At 44.4% G+C, this 21,620-nt stretch overlaps 1 protein-coding gene across 4 annotated transcripts in view; it reads left to right on the top strand.

Annotated features, from left to right (window-relative positions):
- zfhx4 (zinc finger homeobox 4) overlaps positions 1-21,620 on the top strand; it is a 70,714-nt gene that overhangs the window by 9,713 nt on the left and 39,381 nt on the right. For 2 of the 4 annotated variants that reach the window (XM_060861305.1, XM_060861302.1), the window contains exons 2-3: positions 5,240-7,851; positions 8,906-9,408. In XM_060861305.1, the coding sequence (XP_060717288.1) occupies positions 5,286-7,851; positions 8,906-9,408 (3,069 nt within the window). In that variant the 5' untranslated portion in view covers positions 5,240-5,285. Of the gene's footprint in view, positions 1-2,322; positions 2,451-4,653; positions 4,738-5,239; positions 7,852-8,905; positions 9,409-21,620 lie in introns of those variants that run through there. The other 2 variants (XM_060861303.1, XM_060861304.1) reach the window with 2 other exon arrangements.

The following is a 21,620-nucleotide window of genomic DNA, read 5'->3' as shown; positions in this document are numbered from 1 at the left end:
CGTCAGTAGTGTACGTAGTCGGTGAAGACCACAAACACTTCACTTCATTCCCGGTTGCACGTATTTAAAATCTCAGTCAGTTCATCAGACCCCTGATTCGTTCACGACTTCCAGAATCATCCTGCATATTGATTCCACCCAAAAAAAACAAAAAAAAAAACAAAAACAAAGATATGGCGCATGTAAAGCAGATGATTTCCATAACCGGTATAAGCGCCTTTTATTTTCCGTATATATATGTCGTCCTTTTTACAAAGTCACGATTGACCAGTAGATTAATATTTACTTAGCACAGGGAAATCAAGGGATTAGTCAGTCATCATTTTAATTCTAATCCTGCTTTGCATGGACTAGACAAAGAGAGGGTGATTAGGGAGCATGAGACTGGCAAAGCTGCAATTAGATTTTTTCTTGTTGAGCATGGAAAACACACACACACACACACACACACACACACTAAAGAAAAAAAAAGCTGAGATGTTTTTCCCCTGTCAAAGCAGAAAGTAAACATATTCGTTCATGTGAGGACATCACGAGTCCGTTTCGACATCGAGCCGATGAATAAGAGAGTAACCAGTGCTAATTTTCCTCAGTGCCTCCTTTGAGAATAAGCATGTATTCATTCTCACATGAGCCTCCATGTGTGTGTGTGTGTGTGTGTGTGTGTGTGTTCACGTGTGTATGTGTCATTAAAGTGCTGTACTCTCCAAATAACATATCCTCTCAGCTAATTAAGCTCAAATCCTCACAGGCGGTAGGAGGACACTAAAAAAGTAGGATAATGCACTGATTTGCATTCGAGACATTTTTTCTTTGCAGAATTTACAGTACAGAGTGCTGATGTGTCTCAGGTGGGAGGACGAGCAGATGCACACTTTCCTTTTTTTTAATATATATTTATATATATTCCAGATCGCCGCTTCTTACGTGTAATTGAAGTAAAAAAAAAAAAAAAAATGCAAAGTGTTGGCGTTCACTTTACAAATGAACTGAGAGAGAGAGAGAGAGAGAGAGAGAGATGTGGAGGTGGGTCATACTTGGGCACACATGGGCACCAGAAAGAAAAGACATGAAACCAGATGTGGGGTGAAGTAAAAGGCTTAAAGAGGAAGGCTAGCGGAGAACCTGCTCAGAAAAAGTGCCAGCTAGTGTTCCCCTCTTTGCCCCTGCCCTCTCTCTCTCTCTCTCTCTCTCTCTCTCTCTCTCTCCTCTCACAGTTCCTGTGAATGTTAATGATTTTTCTTCTTTTTCTTTTCCTCTCTCTCGCTTGCGTTTTTTTCCCTCTTTTTCAGCCCCCCTCCCTTTTCCACCTCCCTCCCTCGCTCTTCCAGAGACACAGCGCCATTGTTTGTTGCGAGAGCTCTTTTCTTTCAAACTTAATTACCTTCTCCCCTTTGTGGCGACTCGGGCTGAAAGTTTGCGCCGTGTCACGAGAGGTCGTCACACATTCTTGTGCGCCGGCCCTCGTTAATGGCGGCCGTGCAGGCGAGGCAGAAGAACCCGGGCAACATCAGCAGGAAGCTCTAAGCCGGTTAATGCAGTATAATTGTCTGGACATAGACTGGCCTTTGTTTGTGCGGTTCATTTCGAATCAGTCGTAATTAACTCCAGAGTGTTTCCAGATTGCTGGGCAAAGAAAAATTGCAGCTTTGAATTTAGGGGGAGAGACATTAGCTATGTAGATTATGTTTCCCTTTGATACCAGGCCCTCATGGTAAAAGTTTTCAAATGGGTGAGGGGGTCGTGGAATGGAGCAGAACTCCACAAAGCAGTGCTTTTCCTCTTTTCTCTTTTTAGTGTCTTTTTAAGCAGAATTAACACGTAACATATGTTTTATATATATATATACATTTGTCTATTTATATATATATCTGTACATATACATATCTGTGGTCACGGCGTTGAGGCTCTTTCTCGTGATTGTGCAGGTAGATTTTTTTTTTTAGATTTTATTTTACACCAGGCCCGATTACAGATTTGTATCTATGTCAGTGTTGTTTGAATTTATTTCCTAAGGGCAATTTTGTGGACAGGTAATTTGTATAAAAAGATTGCCGTGCTACACGTATGCCACCACAGAATCGCGCCACACCCGGTGGTAATGATACGGTGTCTATTGAAAATGAGGGCCTTAAACATATCTGTGACAACGCCGAGTCCTGCTGCTTCTACTGTTACACCTCAAGGCGAGAACAGACTTAGCAAAAAAGGCTACAGAAAAAAAAGAATACACAAATATATCCTCTCTTTTTTTACCCTTTTCACTCATTTTACACACGGGTTCTCAGTTAAATCAGAAAGAACGAACCCTGATCCCCTGCACCACCACCACCACCTCCACCACCCGCCCCCGTTCTTCCCTGGTGCGTCTTAAGAAGCCAGAGAAGCTGTTGATGTTCAGATAATACCTCTTTGATGGATTTCTCTTCAGCTTGGCAACAAATAAACAGGTATAATTACTCTTACGAAGGTCTATTCACAGCCTCTGACCGGGTTCCACTCACACCGTGACTCCCTATTGTCTTTGCCTAACTCACTATGACATTTTGATAGAGGATTTAGCGAAGGGAAAAAAAAAAAAACCCGAAGACGACTCAGGGGATGACCTTTACTAAACACAGTATAGTTCACAAGTTTTTTTTTTTTTTTGTTTTGTGTTTTTTCCCCTCTGCATGTTCTAGCGCTCTAACTTTTTAACCCGTGTATCTTCTTTACTTAAAAGACAGAACGAATCTTATAGGGGAGAAAAAGAGCAAGTGAAATCCTCAGCTTAGAAGTTAAAAAAAAAAAAAGCCTGCTGTCCTTCTTGGTGAGCTCCTTAAAAAAAAAGAAAAGGGTGACCGAGGGGGAGGCATCGAAGAAAAACAATAGCCGAAAGAGTCCCTCAGCCGTCTTTTCCCAAGAACTTAGCGCTGCGACGAAGCGAGCATTCCTGCCCCATTATTCCTCTCTCTTGATCAGATCACATTCTTTTTAATCACTTCACAGGGCCGCGTCTCCACGGACCGTGGCGAGAAGGGGGCCGGGACAGTCTTAATTAAAAACCTGAGGTAGAAACACTGTTTGCCGTCGCTTTGTTCCAATGGGAAAACCGGGAACTGTTTCTCCATGCACACAGACCTGTCCTCATTGTTTTCAGAGTCCTTTCTGTTCTGAGGGAAAGGTCTTTGTATTCAGGAGCACTTTTTTTTTCCCTCAGCCTTCTCTTTGTAGGTTTAGAAAGAGCGAGAAAGTAAAAAAAAGGTAGAGGAAAAACTGCTTCACACTTAAGTCACCTCATGTGGGAGTGATGTGTTGGATTTCCAAAGAAAAAAGAAGAAGAATCGCTTGAAGAAAATGAATTTAAATAGAAGTTAGCGGACAGAAGTTTTTAGTCGGATTAGCTCAAGCGTTTGCGTCTTTGTTTGGGGTTCGTGTCAGCGGACATGTCGAGTTACGGTGAAAGTAAAAAAAACGTGTCGAACGGACGCGGCGGGGTTCGGGGAGTCGAGAGACTTTCGTAGTTAATTCTGCGCAAACACGTTTAGAGACTTTTTTACGTCGTTATTTACCGTTTATGTTCCCTCTTTAGACAAAACATTCGTCCCCGACTTTACGCTCGATCTACAAATTAAATTGCTAGATATAAAAGCGTTAAATAGACAGACGCAGCGATGTTAAGTGACACCTGCGAAGAAAAAACAAGTGAACACGGTGCTGTGGTTACGTCTGCTAACAATTTCACAAAACGCTTGATAAAGCTAAAGACTTGTACGGCAACAGACACGTCACATCCTGACCGTGAGACTGCGTCCATCATGTGAAGGTCATCATTTTATGACAAGCACCCATGAATGTGCCAGGAATGTAGCATGTATGGCTGACACTGACACACACACACACACACACACACACACACACACACACACACTGTTTCCCCTGCACCCACAGGCTCTGAAGACACAGCTGCTGGCTTTGTGATGGTGCCTTGTGATCTTACAGGGGAGATGCACAAACGATCACAGGAGAGGGCTGTAATCTGGGCCCGGCCTCGCCGCCAAACGTGCTTTTAGACACACATTCCTGCAGGATTGCATAAATGCTGGCCCACCTACTCCCGTCTGTTTTGTTTTTTTTTTTTCCAGGAGGAAGCTTGTTTTGTATTGCTAATTTTGCACTAAGATTAGACAAACAGTGTTATTTGCATATTTCATGTTGTAATTATTTTTACTTATTTTTTTACTCTCATTACCGCTGCACCCCTGCTAGCATGCTTCACTCATTAAATTAATTAATCCGACATCGCTTCTCAGTCAAACATACGTTAGCATTAATGCTACATTAAGAGCTACAATATTTGCAATAAGTGCTAGCGCTGGTTGTTTTTGTAATTTAGCTCCAGGCTAGCAATGCAGAATAGCTATCATCGTTAGCCTTCATGTTGTAGCTCGGCGAGCCTGTTGGTGGATCCATGTGACACGGTGGAGACTCTTTTTCCTGAAATGTCCGGGTCGATATTCAGGATTCACATCTGCATTCCTGACCTGAATCATATTCCTGATCATATGTGATTCCAGCCCTGCGGAGAGCGAGAGAGAGAGAGAGAGAGAGAGAGAGAGTGGTGCAGAGAAAAAAAAATGATTGAAAGATTTTCATCAGTGAGGTGCACGTATGATTTGTGAAAGCCTGGAGAGAGCCTGATTGAAGCAGTGACGGTTGAAAGATGGGCAACCTTCCAAGATTGATAACATCACAATGGTATTTCAAATGGTGTTTCTTATGTGCCAGGATTTTTATTTATTTTTTTGCAAGATGCCAAGTAAAGAAAATGAAGAAAAAAATATTAAATCACTGGATGGTCCCCTAAGGATGATTTGTGTGTGTGTGTACATGTGTGTGTACGTGTGTGTGTGTGTGTGCAAAATATTTATTAGATTTTGGACTGAATTTTAGGTCAGCGCATGGGCTAGAATTTGGATGGGCCCATAATCAGGGCTTGTTAAATACCTGCTCGATCCTTCAGAGGGAGAAGGCTGATTAAATCAGCAACACAGGAACCAAACCGGTGGTGATTTGAATTTTTTTGGACTTCCCCTTGCACACCAGGTTTTGTAGCTATGACTCGTTTTTATGTTGAAAATGCAGAGAGTGTTGTACTCTGGATCGTGTGGTAAAACATGAGGTGTTGTGATGTGATCTCCTACCCCTGTACGTATTCTAAACTGTTTTCTCTCTTTCTCTCCTTTTTTTTTTAATACAGGTCCCTGACAGACTGGATGAAATGAGATCCCCATGTAGCAATTGCCATGGAAACCTGTGACTCCCCTTCTCTTTCATGGCAGGAAAATGGGCAGAAGCTATCAAAGCTACGCGAAACGCCACATCTTGATAATGAGGTGCCAGAGAAAGTCCCTGGGATGGAGCCTGACAAGGAAAACAGCCCTGCGGACATCAACCTAAGGACTGACGAGAACCGGCGAGAGTTTGCATTGGGATTGAGCGCAGAGAATGCAGCTGCCGCTCCGGGCGCCTCCACTAAAGAGATCCCCTGCAACGAATGTGCCACTTCTTTCTCAAGTTTACAAAAATACATGGAGCACCACTGCCCGAACGCCCGCCTTCCCCTTCTGAAGGACGAGAACGAGAGTGAGGTCAGTGACCTCGAGGACAGTGATGTGGAGAACCTGACAGGAGAGATCGTTTACCAGCCTGATGGCTCAGCTTACATTCTTGAGGACTCCAAAGAAAGTGTCCAGAACGCCCAGTCAGGTGTCAAAAGCCTGTTTTCCCCAGCACTGTTTTCAAACTCCCAAACCAGTGCCGGGGACAAGACTGAGCAGTCTGCCACTGCCCCCATGTCCTTTTATCCACAGGTGATCAATACTTTTCACATTGCTTCATCCCTCGGGAAACCATTTACCGCCGATCAGGCTTTCCCAAATACCTCAGCATTAGCAGGAGTTGGTCCTGTGTTGCACAGTTTCCGTGTCTACGATCTCCGACACAAGAGTGATAAAGACTATCTTACCATTGATGGCGCAGCCAAAAACTCCTGTGTGTCCAAAGATGTTCCTAACAATGTGGACTTGTCCAAATTTGATGGTTGCATAAGCGATGGGAAGAGGAAACCCATTCTGATGTGTTTCTTGTGCAAGCTGTCTTTTGGTTATAGTAGGTCATTTGTAACCCATGCTGTGCATGATCATCGGATGACCCTCAACGAGGAGGAGCAGAAGCTCCTTAGTAATAAATATGTCTCTGCCATCATACAGGGCATTGGCAAAGACAAAGAACCTCTTATAAGCTTTCTGGAACCAAAAAAATCCAATTCTGTGTTACCCCACTTTTCTACTGCAAACTTCATGGGCCCTGATCCAGGCATTCGCAGCCTATGGAACGCCTTACACGCGGAGAATGGCGATTCCTTGCAGGCCAGTTTTGCCTTCTTGAAAGGAAGTGCCAGTTCAGCTTCCTCTGCAGAGCAGTCGCCCAGGAGTACCCAAATGCCAAAGGCTGAGATAACACTTGGGGGGACACCCTCCTCAGCACTTAAGTCTCCTGTTGGCTCTGCTTCCCTCTATTGCTCATCTCCAGGGTCTCGGGACCAGGAGAGCAACTGTGAGCGGCAGAAGAACGCTAGCACTTTGCATTCTAATGGGGAGCTCCCCATCAAAAGTGAACCAGGAGATGCAGTCGATGCAGAGGAGGACGAAGATATGTACTTAAATGAGCTTGATGATGATGGTGTAGATGAACTAGTGGACAATACCAGTAGCAAAGATTTCCCTCTATTAAACCAAAGCATTTCTCCTTTATCATCCAGTGTGCTAAAATTTACTGAAAGGGGTAGCTCTTCTTCTTCTGTGACTGTTCCCGATGACCTAGAGAAGGTTAAACATGCTGCCAGCAGCAGGGACTGCAGCAATGACTCTGTCAACTGCAGCGGAGGCAGTAAAGACTACAGTGACTCTAACGGAGGTAGAGATGGCACACCGCCCTCTTATCCCCTTGATCTGATGCGAAGAGATGACGAAAGCCCAGGCCCTCTGCACCAGCATGCTGCCACGCCCAGCACGCCCAGTACTCCTGGCCCTGCAGAGGGCTCCCCGGGCAGTGGCATTGAGTGCCCAAAGTGTGACACTGTGCTTGGGTCCTCACGCTCTCTGGGCGGCCACATGACCATGATGCACTCGCGGAATTCCTGTAAAACGCTCAAGTGCCCCAAGTGCAACTGGCACTACAAGTACCAGCAGACACTGGATGCCCACATGAAAGAAAAGCACCCAGAGTCGGGCGGCTCCTGTGTGTACTGTCGCACTGGGCAGGCTCATCCGCGCCTAGCCCGGGGCGAGAGTTACACATGTGGTTACAAACCTTTTCGCTGTGAGGTGTGCAACTACTCCACCACCACCAAAGGCAACCTTAGCATCCATATGCAGTCGGACAAGCATCTAAATAACGTGCAAAACCTGCAGAATGGTGGCTCAGAGCCCGTCTACAACCACACGGCCCCCGTAGCCAGTGGCGGCCTGAGCAGCTGCAGTGCACCCTCACCATCCAAGCCAAAGCAGAAGCCAACCTGGCGCTGTGAGGTATGCGATTACGAAACTAACGTGGCACGAAATCTACGCATCCACATGACCAGCGAGAAGCACATGCACAATATGATGCTTTTGCAGCAGAACATGAAACAGATCCAGCACAACCTTCACCTGGGCCTGGCGCCAGCCGAAGCCGAGCTCTACCAGTACTACCTGGCTCAGAACATCGGCTTGACCGGCATGAAGCTGGACAACCATTCAGATCCGCAGATGATGATTAACCCCTTCCAAATGGATCCTAGTAGTGCCACAGCTCTGGCTCCTGGGCTTGGTGAGTGGAGTTTTGTTCATGAGCTTGTTTGTCTTTGTCTCTTTGTCTTTCCCTCACTCCCTCCCTCCCTCCCTCCCTTCCTGTCCCTCACACTCTTTCTTTCTTAATCACTCCACCCATTATTGTATCTTTCTACCAACCTAGTCCTTGATTAAAAAAAAATGACTATGAACTTTGCCACAGGAATTATTCTTAATCTCTCATTCTTAATTTTCTTGAGTCTGCTTAATCCATCTCCATCTCCCACTCCCGTACTCTCTAAGACCTTATCTAAAAACAAAAAAATATGGAGTAGATTTCCTCAGGAACATTCACAATGACCTGACAGCAGCTTTCTCACTCTTTTATCCCCACTCCAGAGCTGCAGGTCATGACCGAGCAGATGCAGCCTCTGAATTCTCAATGTTGAAAACAAATGCCTCTCTGCATGTCTTCACCTTAACTCTTAGCACGAGCTGGCACATATATTAGCCTGTCACTGTCTATTGTTTCTGTGAATTCTTTGTCCGTTATTGTAAAAGCAGTCACACACACTCATATGTTAAGTCTAGCAGATTTAGATACATGTGGTCTACAAAAAGGTCCAGATATTAAACTGGTGCAATTATTGAATTTTCTTTGTACGACATTAAAAAAAAGAGGTATTCGTCTTGTAAAAAATTTGAAAGGATCAAAGAAATGTACAATTAGCCGCATGTAAGACCATATGCTTTATGCTCAGGGTTTAGATTATAGCGGATTCTCTTTTTTTTTATTGATTTATCAACTTTCAAGTCTATGGTAGAAAAAAAAACCCCAGTACATACTCAGGAATGACATGCCCAGTAGGAGTAATTAAAGCTATCTGATGAGGGAGGGTTTAAAAGTTGAAAGGGATGATTGTAATTGATCCTGATTCAATCCTATTATGGCTTTTTATAGTAAAGGCTTTATACAGTCCACTACTCCTCACCAAGGTTTTATTTTAGCAAATCCTTTTGTGTGGGTGCCCTACTCCAGTTTCTCTAAAAACCTCTACCTTTGTCCACTTCTACCCCTCTGTCCTTCCTTGCAGTCAATAATGAGCTTCCGTCAGAGCTGCGTCTCATGAGCGGTCAGCTAATGGCCGAGGACTTGTCCATCCTCTCTGCTGGAGAGCTGTCGCCGTGCATCAACGACCCGCTGCTGAAACTTTTCCAGTGTGCTGTGTGCAACAAATTCACCACGGACAGCCTGGAGGCACTGAACACCCACGTGGCAGCTGAGCGCCTTCTCCCGGAAGACGAGTGGAGGGCCGTGATGGGCGACGTGTACCAGTGCAAGCTGTGCAACTACAACACGCAGCTCAAAGCCAACTTCCAGCTCCACTGCAAGACTGATAAGCACATGCAGAAGTACCAGCTGGTGGCCCACATCAAAGAAGGAGGGAAGGCCAACCAGTGGCGCCTCAAGTGCATCGCCATCGGCAATCCTGTGCACCTGAAGTGCAACGCCTGCGACTACTACAGCAACAGTGTAGAGAAGCTGCGGCTACACGTCACCAACCAGAGGCACGAGGCAGCGCTCAAGCTCTACAAGGTCAGGGCCTTTTCCACCCCAAGCTTAACTGATCTCATATCTTTCTAATCACTGTGTGGATGTGTGTCTGTGTGTCTCTGTGTGTGTGTGAGTGTGTGTGTGTCTGAGCTAGTTCCTGTGTAAGTGTACGCATGCTCTACCCAACCCACACTTTATGCCATAGGCTGATTTGCTAAATGTAAACCAGAGTATGTACATTACCCTACTCCATTACACCTCATAATGCAGCTGAGGTAAATGGACAGTGGCTAGTGCTGTGGCCTGAGACAGCGCGCTGATTCAGTGCCTGTGGTCAAGTGCAGGTAAATACGGGCTATTTGTTTTCCAGCACCTTTGTTTTTATGACGTCAAATGTCATTAAGCGAGCTGTAAATTTGATTTACCCCTCTACCGCCACTCATTCCCAGTCTTCCCTCTCCCTTTCCTGTAAAGATGCCCCAGGCCAGGGACATAACAGTCTATTTACATGATGCCTTTCGAAAATCAAACTTAATTGAGTTTCATGTCAGAAATATCAATATGGCGCTGTGAGCCAGGCTGATATTTGGTTCTCTGAATGTGTACTTCACCAAAAAAAAAATAAAAAATCTGCCTTGTCACCTTCGTAGTGAGGGAATCTCTCAGGAGGTGACTTCAGAAGATGAGTAGTTGTGGCAAGGTGTGCTGAAAAAGTCTCTCTGTGTCTGTGGGTTGTGATTTTTTTTTAGTTTTTTTTTTTCAGTGGATGTTGGTTGTCTTTGGAGAAGGTTTGCGAATTGTCTGGATAGTGTTCTCCTGGTAAAATCTAGGACAGACGATCCACAGCGCACGGTTAGGGGCTGATAGTGCTTAAGACAGGGGCCGTTGTAGTTTCATCCTGTGCTTAAGTGCTTTTGGGTGTTGACTTACTGGCCTGGTGTGATTGCCTGAAACAATAATACTGATATCCTGAAATCATAGACCTACACTGCATCCCAGACTCATTAGTGGACTTCTTTGGATAAACTATATTAACGTAATGAGGATCTATCGACCAGTCTTAGTCACTTTTGGCAAAGCTTGTGCATAAGCCGAACCCCCTTTGGCTGTATATTTAGAAAAAAGTTAATTTAGCGACTGACAATGGCTAGACTGCGCAGAGAATTGGCAGGTCTGTAATCGTAATAATGAAATACGATTTTATTACCCTGCCTCAGAACGAAAGCGTCTCCGAGGGGCCTTTTAACAGGGTACACCGAAAAAGAGAAATACACAAAGAGGCCTTTCCAAGAATATTCATTTAACCATAAGCCTGCACCGTAAAAAATAAAAAAAAGAGAGAGAGTCAGAGCGAGAGACGAGACGAAAGACTCACTTTCTTCATGCGTTCACTCGGTGTTAGTGATGTGGCGTTAGTAACTGAGCAACAAAGAGCAAATCCTCTGACGAGTGAAGTCAGCATGAGCCAAATGAAGCTCTGAAAGAATCGCATGTGGAATTTTGAGGCCTGGCATTAAAAACCCTGTCCATGGGAATGTTTTGAAATCCTTAGCAGTTTAAAACTTTTTTTTTTCACCCCCCCTCTTTTTTTTCATAAGGGCTGCACTAATTCTCTAAGCAAACAAAAAAGGATTCCATGGCAACAAAGAGCACTGGAGATCATGTAGGAAGACAAGTAGACTAAAGATTAGGAGGTGAGAAAGGCCTAGCTTAGTCATGAGCTCAATAGCATGCGGTTGTTGCAGCATGCACGGACATGGCTGCGGCTGCAGATTGTTTGCACGCTCGTGTACATGAGAGAGGGTCACCGCTGGCTTCATCCACAGTTTTTTTTTGGCGTTTAATATAATTAAACAGGCGTCATATGACAGTTCCACCGATCCCCATAACTGCTAAAACACTTAATGATAGCGAGATGTTATTTATAGTGATGTTTTTAAATGAATGAGTTTGAGCATGACATGATCAGTAATATTTTTCTTTTAACCCATTCCTTTCTACTAATGCAGAATGAAAATAGCAGGTGGCTGTTGTAGGGATTAAAAGCTGCCATTGTTTTGAGTTCACGTGTCAGTAAATCCAGCAGTAGCATGACAAAGCCTGCTCTTTCTATGACCAAAAAAGAAAATAATAAAGTAATCTAACCAACGTTTAGATTACTAGAACAAAAAGACATGAAAGTGTTTTCTAAGTATTTATACAGATTATATATATATATATATATATATATATATATATATAATGTACTGAGCGAGAGCAGTGTCCGTTCGCCCTGCGCTCTTTCCTGCCCCAGTGCCAGGAGGGGGAAATCTGTTTTACAGATGCAGCCTTTAATGTGTTTGGCAGAAATGAGAATATTTCACTCATAGACATATGGTAGTAAAGCTTAAAAAAATAGAGACTTCTTTATTTGACCAGAAAAACACCTCTCTTTTTATGTTTAAAGGTGAAAGGCACATGGGATTGGGTAGTTTGGCTCAGGATACGAAAAGAACAAAGCTTTGACGACGTTTCCATATGGATCTGGAATACTAAATATCTTTATGGCTGAAGAAATGACCGAGGATACGAACGAAAAATACAGAGCGTATTCCGAGCTTTATTTTTGCTTCTGCATATTTCCAAAAGGATTTTCTTTTTCTGCGACGAGGAATACAATTATATTAGCAGAAGGTGGCGTTTTTTCAGGTAAACACCGGGGGAAAAAAATGCCGCCGTTCCCTGAAACGAATCCTATAATAATGATATATAGTCATGATATAATTATTAATAATAAACACTGAAATAAATGCAGATGTGGGACGGTATAAATCTGTCATGACCGTCGAAATGCAACGTAACGCTCGGTTAGGAAATGGCAGGAAATGTGTGTTTCTCCAACGAGAGGATTTGCACTGGGCATTTGGGTCATTTACAGCCAAGAATGTTCATGGTCAGTGTGTCGGAGTCAGAGTGTGAGCGAGGAAACTCAAATACCATCCACACCTGTTCATCAGCTGGGTCTCTCTCTCTCTCTCTCTCTCTCTCTCTCTCTCTCTCTCTCTCTCTCTCTCTCTCTCTCTCTGGATCTTGATGTCCAGTGTGTGTGCATCCCAGTTCACTAGCCAGGAGTTATGAAGTGGTTGATTACAGCAGTCTGAGCCAATCCGTCATCAGCGAAGCAGAATGCTGTCTGTCTGAAGCCCACCACATTATTTCCATATTTGTATTTGTCTTCTGTTTCTCCCTCATCTCCACTTCTGCCTCCTCTTTCTCAACACTTCTCTCCCTCCCTCCCTCCCTCCCTTCCTCTCTCTCTCTCTCTCTCTCTCTCTCTCTCTCTCTCTCTCACACTCTCTCGTTTTCATTTCCAAGACCACCGGGACCCTGGCACATACACTGCACATCTTTTCTGGAGGATGGTGGAGAGGGGCACTGGCTCTCCACAGTCCTGTCCCCGGGGAACAGCAGATAGCCCATCTCATTATCCATGATACGGATGGCAACATCATTGGTCGGGGCAGGGAAATGAGAGGGGAAATTAAAAGAGGAGAGAGCGAGAGAGAGAGAAAGGGCGAGCAGGAAGGAGGGGTGTAGAGGGGGAAAAAACGGTGATGGAGAAATTGGAGAAATTTCAGATTCATCAGGCAAGGTGTTTTTTTTTTTTTTTTAATCTCATACTCTTTTTTTTTACATTTTCCCTTCCAGGGTTTTTTGTCCGCAAGGGCGGCGTATCCTTTTCTGTTTAAAAAAAAAAAATAAAATAAAAAAAATCAAGATGGCCACCAATTGACAGGCACGTTATTAAGTCCACGCCGTTATACCACACTCATTATTGAAGGTCAAGCCCACGTCCCTCTCATTTGAAAATCAAATGTCCCATATATATGCGGCTATAATTATTGGACTGTCATTTCAGCTCGTGCAAATCCACAACCAGGAGGAGATGGAGTTCGAATGTATTTGCATAAAAAAGTCATAGTTCACAGGGTATAGAGTGAGACCTTGCCTGCATCATCAGGACGTACAGCGCGGACCTGCTGCCTAAGTGGCGCTCGCTTTTTTGGATGCGGTTTAACGCTAAAGGATACTCGCTTATGTCCGTGTAGAGTCGGATCAAGGCGTGATTATTTCTGCTTGCATAAACACACGTGTGCCCTCCCTCTTCCTCCTGCCCACTGGAGCAACCAGATTATTCAAACGCTCTCATCTTTCACCTGCGCCAGGATTACAATGGGAATCTGTCAGAGGGAGGGTGCATGAAGAGGGGGAGGAGGTTATAATTAAAGCATAAAGACAGACGAGTGCGGCTGCGAAAACACAAAGCCGAGGAAGGGCTTTGGCCAGGCCGTGCTGCCTGTTAATAATCCTCATAGATATTAATAGGAGTCTGTATTTCTGTTATTTCCCTCCTTTTTTTTTCTGGTTATCTACACCATGAAGCAGATGGTCATCTCTACGCTCGAGCTCCAGCGGCTGCTGAGTGACAACACTAGCAACTTAGCACTTAACTGAAGCACACTTTACCTCTCTCTATGTCTCTTTCTCTGTCTCTCTCTCTTCTCGTTTCTTGTACTGTGTTCCCCCTTTTGAGAATGCTCTGATATTAATAACCAGACGTGATCTTCCTGCTGGCCCGGGGGTCATCCAGGCTGGCCAGGTCAGCCCATTTGTCTGTGTGCAGCCACTGTGAAGGCTATTGAGGCTGACAGGTATGGGAGCAGCAGCAGGGGGTGGAGGAACGGAGGACGAAGGGTAGAGGAGGGGGGGGCACAACCAAAAATGGAGCGTCACACTGCCTCAAAACAAAGAGTGGCAGAAGTTTGTCATTTTTTTCCTCCCCTTTCATTTGTTTTTGGCTTTTTTTTTTCATCCTTCCCCCATCCTATTCAATTCTACTGGGATTTGAGAGCCAGCTTAACAAAGGATGACTCATCAAGCGCTGATAAGGCCGGCGCTGAAAGGAGTTGAATTGCAATAATATGATACTCTTGGTTTAAAAAAAAAAAAAAAACATAGAGGAGGTAATTAGCTTTGTTTTAAGTCTCCAGACACAGAGGTGGGCGCAAATGTGGAACTCCTGCCTGGAAAGGATTATTGGACGATAAACGTATGTCTGCACATCACCAATTCCCACAAGCTCCTTCTTCTGGTTCAGTGTGTGTGTGTGTGTGTGTGTGTGTGTGTGTGTGTGTGTGTGTGAACACTCAAACCCTGATGAAGCCATTCGCTTATTGAATGAAACTGAAAGGGTGTGAATGTGATCAATATGCAGATCAATATTTATTGATAATATTTAATAACTCTGGGGCCTGAGACAGTATAGTCAAAGCAGAACAACAGTCATGGGTGACAGTTTTTGCATACATTATCATGCCCAAATGCCAGACAGCATACCTCCAGTAATTGGTTTTAAACATTAGGTGCTCGCTGAATAGATGAGCAGTGTGTGATATTCGATTACAGAGCAAAGAACCCATTTAGCCTCCTGTTCTTCCCCAGCCAGGATTTCCAACACAATACGATTTACCTCCCTTAGGTTCAGAAGGATTAGACCGCTACTAGTAATCCTTAATGCTTTGAAATAGACCCGATAGAAGTCCCGCTCGCTTGTTTGGGATTACATTCATGAGGTTTGTTAAACTTACCTGTTGAAATATTGGGGTTATTTTGGAGAGTGGGTGTAAAATACAGAACGCTTAATGAAGCTTTGTGCATGAATTTTTTCAGGAAGATGAAATAGTCAGAGTTGGGATTCGGTTTGACAGCAAAAAGTCTGCCTTTATACCTAACTGACCTTTTTTTGCCTCGTTACTCGTTAGAGTTTAGACTTTCTGTGATTCGACATTTTCATGCTTCGGAAACGTCGTCTGATTTCGGATTACGTCGTTAATAAACAACAACAAGGTGTATGTCATATTTAACACCTCCTCTCCCCAATAATTTGTCTAAAACAACACAACTTGCCCGCGTAGCCTGAAACGAAACCTTGCTAGCTAACCGTTTAGCCGCCACAGCAAGCTGATGAACTTCTCATTAATGACTGAGGGTCAGTTTGTATCGTGAGGCATTTTTAAGACGCTGGCTTGTTTCCGTCGTTTGCTGGTAAAGAACAAAGGCAAACATTTCAGTAATCTTCAAAGTGGTCTGTGGTATGTTGAGTGGACTTTGGTATGTGGACTATGGCTAAAGATTTTCAAAGAAAACACACACACACACACACACACACACACACACACAAAACAATGTCCTCCCTTACAGGTAACGGCTGTATAAACTGCGGAAGCTTCCGGTTGTATCGGCTTACTCTGTCACTTCAGAGATCCTCCTTTCTTGCCTTCCCTGAATGTATATTCATGAGTGTGTATGTGTGTGTGTGTGTGTTCTTGTTGGACTGTGTGCTATTTGCCTAGGCTCTCTTGAGAAAGCCAGGGTTAAAAGCAGTTGCCCTCAAAGGGTTGTCTCCTGTAGCTTTCTTAGCGCAATATGCAAAGCTCTGTCTTAAGAGCTGCTCTTGTCGATGGCTGAGTGTAGTAAAGGAGGAAAAAGAGCTCTTTAAATGTGTTCCCCCTCCTGATCCTGATGCTCCCGCTTGCCACTCTTTTACCCCCCCACCAACCCGTCGTTCTTCCCCCCGCCTTCGCCTGCTCTAATAGGTTGCAAATCAGGGAGCCACCTCCGTGCTGTTGTTGAAGGCAGATGGGATATGAAAGGCTTCAGTGTTTAAGAGCATGAATAGGAAGAAGCGCACAGTCCTGGGCGGGGCTCGGTCACAAGCTTATCAGATAGACAAGGTGGAGGAAAAGTCAGTGTTTGTATTATAGAGTTTTGTACTTGATTTAAAGACTCAGGGGTACATAGAAGAGTTAAGAGCTCTTCTATTTCACCGCTTTAGTTTAAATATGTAGCAAAGCTCTGTGCCAAATGCCATCACGGTCGGCAACTCTGACAGTTCCTCATCTTCATGTAAATCACTCCAGCTTCTAATAAGTCTCATGTACGGATTTCTTGACTATTCCTTTATTTTACAGATTCATTCATCTACTGTAAATCCATCGCACGTTAATCGACACGGACGTCTATCCGACCGCTCACTTAGGCATGCGTAGAAATACAGCCTTCCCACTCGTTTTTTTTCTTCGAGATGCCCCATGAACCTTGTTTTGGCAAGCTTTCTAAAAATTAGCGAACTTCCTATTTATATCTGCATTAGTATCTCTGTCATTATCTGTTCATGCAATATTCATAACGTGTTTGTTTTTATATAACACAAACCTAACAGCAACTCCTCTTCGTTGTCGTTAGAGTTCTAACGTGGGCAAGCAATGCATCGCGGAACGTCTTCGTTCCCGTTCCGGTTTAGCTCAGTAATTAGCCCTTTCCAACCCGAGCTAGCCGAGGAGGTCAGGTCCGTGCTATGCTGATCTGGCTGAACTTGATGATGAATTAAATCATGGAAAGAAGAGTCTGAAGTGCACAGGCGCTGGAGCCTCTGGACTTCTTCACTTCCTGTCGAAGACAAGCAGAGCTTTTAAGGGTAATGGTGAGGTCAGAGGATTTAATGGGAAATAAGTGTCCAGGCGACAGATTTTAAATCACCGTAATATAAATACACCTCCATTTTCATCGCCAGTTTGCTTTCTTTTAAGGCAATTTGAAGAGCGGACGAACACTCATGTCTGCGTTTGTGCTGGGAAGGATTAGCGAGCGAAGATTAAGCACCGCTCCTTAATCTTCCATATCAACTATTGAGGCAAAAGGTGATATGCAGATGCAATTCCCGAGCACTCGTGCTTACACCGAGAGGGGATTCCAGTACATTATTCTTAGCGGTGTAATTTAAATTTGGTCTGTATATAATATGTATGTAGCTTTAGGGATTTTATCTTTAGAAATGTACATAACGTGCATAGTGTGTGCAATGTGTGTGATTCTGAAGAACATCTTGAGATACCGTCACTGTCGTTCTTTCGCATTCTGCATCAGGAGCCATTGTGTTGAAGTTCATGCTAGTCAAGAACTGACCTCCTGACCTGAATGTGTGCAAGAGACAAGCATGTGACCAGCGAATGCCACCACATGTCAGTCTTTCTGTCCTCGGACATAGAAGGCCAGTGTGTGACAGCTGTAATAATGGCTGAGTCTCTGGCACGGTGACCCGACATTTCTTCAGATTTTCTGTTTTCCGCTCCGCAGTATCTAAGTTCACCAGTCAAGCACAAGAGATCCTACTTCATACCCACTATCTCAGGCCTAATGACACATACCGGATCAACAACATTAGCTCCCTGTGAAAACATTTCCCTCTCTGTCTCCCCTGCGTGAGCTATTACTGCTGGTGAGGTACGTGTGAAGTCGCTGGATGTTTCGTTCCCAAAGCCCACAGCTGTATTTACTGCAGGAGCGAGCTAGAGAGCGAGAATCGGCGCTAACAGCAATCGATGGAATATCGTGCCGCAGATCAATCGGCGTTTTAAAATCGTTAAAAGACATTTCTCACAGTCTGGTCTGTTGAGTGAGAAGAATACAGGCACTTACATGGGCACATGGACACCTTCAGTATACATCACAGTATAATTTAATATTTAATGCACATGTGAGGAGGAAGATTTATTTGCATGGATTGTGAAAGCGTTTTCCTGTAGCCCTGTCCATCGCTATTCTGGATTAGCCTTTCATGTTAGCTCAAATCTAGCCCCAAAACCTTTGACTACATTAAGTACTACATTGTGGATGGATTCAGTTCTGGACTGGTCATTTCCAGTAGGTGTGTCCTACACTCCTTTCTCACTTCTCTTGAGAATTCTCACACCACAAAAAGCCTCATTGTGCTAATTTGTTTACTCTTTTTGACCTCTATTTGTGAGGATGATTATTATTGTTGCATGACCTCTAAGCTGCTCACCAATAAGGCCCTGTCTTGGCCTGAACACCCAAAGCCACAATTACATGTGACATCCCTGATGGATTTTGCGAAGGAAAAAAAAACAAATAGCGCAGGCAATTTGGAGCCCTTTGATACATTCCTTCGGATTTGTATAGGCAGGGGGAGAGCAAGGGGCCGAACGAGACGCTTTTTCAGAGCCGCCGCATGCTTTCCTCAGAGAAGACAGTGGCCTTGTGAAAGAGCTCGGAAATGGAATGCAGGGGCAGGCATACCTCTCGCGCAAGAATCTCGGTCAGGTTGCCAACAGCGTCTATGATATAGCATTTCATTTATTTCTTCAGGCGCTTACTAGTAACATGTGTTTGTGGGGTGTCAGTATTGATGGAATGGTATATCTGGCTGGCATCCAAGTGAGGCTGGTATGTGTTTAAAATGCTTTGAGGAACAAAACCAGCTTTTGTTGCTTGTCCTTTTTTTTTCCTGGGTCGTAGAGCAACACCGCTCCTTCTCAAAGGGGATCTTTAGGGGATAAAGGAAAGTGTGAAGGCAGAAAATGCTGATGCATTTAGATAGAGATACAGTTTTCATTTCACCACACCATGTTATTAGGAAATAGTTGCGGCGGTTACGTGGCTCCAGGGCAATTATGCCACAGCTTATTTTAGGTACGTGTTCATTAGGCGTGTTTTTTATGGTTAATGACAGGAAAAAAGGGCATGTTTGCACAGAATGCTCTAATTTGTCCTTGGTTAGGGATGAACTGATTCTCTCTTTCCTTCCCTTTCGAGCGAGCGAGTCAGAACTGGCTGATTTAACGGCAATGCAAAACTCACCTTGTTTCTGAAAGCTGCTAATGAGTCTGGTTTGTCACAGCGGAAACTCCTACCGTCGTCAGGAGACAGGCCGAACACGAAGGGGCGAGAGGAGGTGTTTTGTAATCATTGAAATCGGCATAAATAAATAAGTCCTCTTGTCAGGTTGCAGGGGGAGTGAATAAACACGCTCCATGGGAATTGGGGCTCCGTTTGACAGGTGAAGAAGGGTCCCTGGTGCCTTGATTTGCATTGTTTTGGCAGCCTGGCACTGTGCTGCGTTCCCCCTCTGCGCTGTCAGATGGATGCCTGATTAGGCAGAGGGAGAGGGTTACGCCCCTCGGACCACCCGCTTTGGGAATCCTCGCGTCTGTGCCCCTGGCACGCTGGCATGATGAGGGATGCCGAGACGAGGTGTTAACGAAAATGATTGGTCCCCGATGAGTTCCGGCTCTTGGTTGGTTGCCAAATGCTAATCTGGAACAATTATCCATCAAAGACACAAGTGCGCCCCATATTGTCCTTGATGAGCCTTTTTGCCACCGACACCACTTGGACCAATTTCAGAGTTCTGCTCGTTCCCCAAGTGCTCGAGAAAAGGCTTTAGGAGAAAGATTTATCTGCTGGCTTCATTTACTGCTTTTGTTCTTCTGGCACTCTTAACACACCTCCTCAATAAGTTTAGGCCGAATTCTTTTATAAATAGGACTCCTCTCTTTTGCCAGCGGTTTCCTGACATTTAGGGAGTGTGCTGGATGTTGGTTGAGGGGGGGTAGAATATGTTACACGATGCCACAAACATTTTGATTTTTGCAGCCTGCATATAACCATTCCCCATGCCTGGTAAGTTTAAACCTCATAAATCAGAAATCTCCCGGCTTGAGGTCCAGATCACCTTGGGCGCATGCCAAAGGCTTCTATAAAGGGGAAAAGAAAAATACCATATTTCAATATAAGCCTTGAGAAAACAACCAGGAATTTGCTGATTTAGAATATACTAGAATATATTAATGTTTTCTAAAATTGTAGACAGTTTGTTTCTGTGTGATACTTAAAGCGTTTGACAAGTCCGGTTGTATTGTGTTTTATTAGGACCATGAAAATGGATACTCAGCAATAACTGTGTGCAAGAATAATTTAAGATCTGCGGTCGACCCCGTTCACATGCGATGCAAATCTACTTTATATTACCCAGTAATTGAGGCTGCTAAAGTGGGGTAAAATACAGCGACAGGAGGATGAGTGGACCTCGTACAATAGCCAGCTAACAAACCCCAAGCTAACGGTTGTTTATCAGTGCTAGTTATTAATCGTAATATGACTCGGTCTTGCAGAGGGAAATTATTTTGCTGTTTTCTCCGAAACCATTTTAATAGATCTGAGCAGGAATGTTTCAGTGTGTTATTTGTGATATTGACAATCAATTAATCATTCAAAGGGTGTCCAGACAACTGGCTTCAGCGAACAGAGAGGTGTTTTAATTGCTCTGAGATGGCGTTTGGCAAAAGTATGATGTATAAATGAGGTTTCGTATGAGTAAACAACAGGAACAGAATGTGACGTTTGTCGTATACCTGCTTTGTATAATCACACATTACTTCATACATGACAACCACTTCTGTAGATTGTTGACTTAAGGAGATAAGTGTGGAGCTCGTAATGTTAAGTGAGAGGCCTTCATGTGCCTGCTCTGTTGGCCTGGACACTGTTTTAGGGTTTGAGACACACAAGGAGGCTGAAACAAGTACCCTCTGGGGTTAGTTGCCCGGGGAGGGGCCCCGGTTTTAAGAAAAGAAACAAAGATAGCCGTAATTAATGATCCTGAATCTGGGCCAAAAAAGCTTTCTTGTGGCAACTTCAACTTAATTAAAACTTAGGACATTTCAATGGCTGTGTAGAGCCCCCGCACCGAGAGCGGTCCGGCAGACCCGTGAGAAAATGCTAGCAAGTTTAAAAAAAGAAAAAAAAAAAAAAGATGTGTGTTACCACTGGTGCCATGACTCTAATCTCTGACAGTCAAAGAATCTATTTAGTCAAAGGCTTTTCTTTTAGGGAGCTCACACCTGCAGGCTGGCTGGCACTTCCTCCCGGTTTGAGAGAAGGCCCGTTTTGTGTTCCAGCGGAAGATCAGATAATGGAGGCCTCGCTCTCGCTTTTGTTTTTGTGCATTGTTCATTAGCCTGCGAGTACTGTAGGCACACTTGATATGCTTGGCTTGCCTGGGGAATAGTGCTGGGGGATGGGCTAGTGTTCGGGTGGGGGTAAGTAAGAGTGTGTTTTGTATATCTGTGTGTGTTTCATGCTGTAGGTGGGTGGCAGGGTTACTATTCTGCGTGAAAGCCTTAGCCTTGCATGGTGCAACTCTGCACAATTTTAATGCAAAACTTCAGCCTAAATTAAAGGCCCACAATTGGCAGGCAGTCGTGAATGCAGGAACCCTGCCGCTCGCCACACATCGGGACTGCAAAGAACAATATGCGACGCTGGACAGTTCGGATTGTGCACACAAAGCCGAGGTTTTAAAACTCCTACGCTTTTTTATTTATTTTTTTTTGCAGCCTCTCCCCCTCTGTGCT

Source organism: Tachysurus vachellii, chromosome 25 (assembly GCF_030014155.1).
Source record: "Tachysurus vachellii isolate PV-2020 chromosome 25, HZAU_Pvac_v1, whole genome shotgun sequence".
NCBI lineage: Eukaryota > Metazoa > Chordata > Actinopteri > Siluriformes > Bagridae > Tachysurus > Tachysurus vachellii.
The sequence above is the reverse complement of the archived record's forward strand: the minus strand, read 5'-3'. Positions and strand labels throughout refer to the sequence as shown.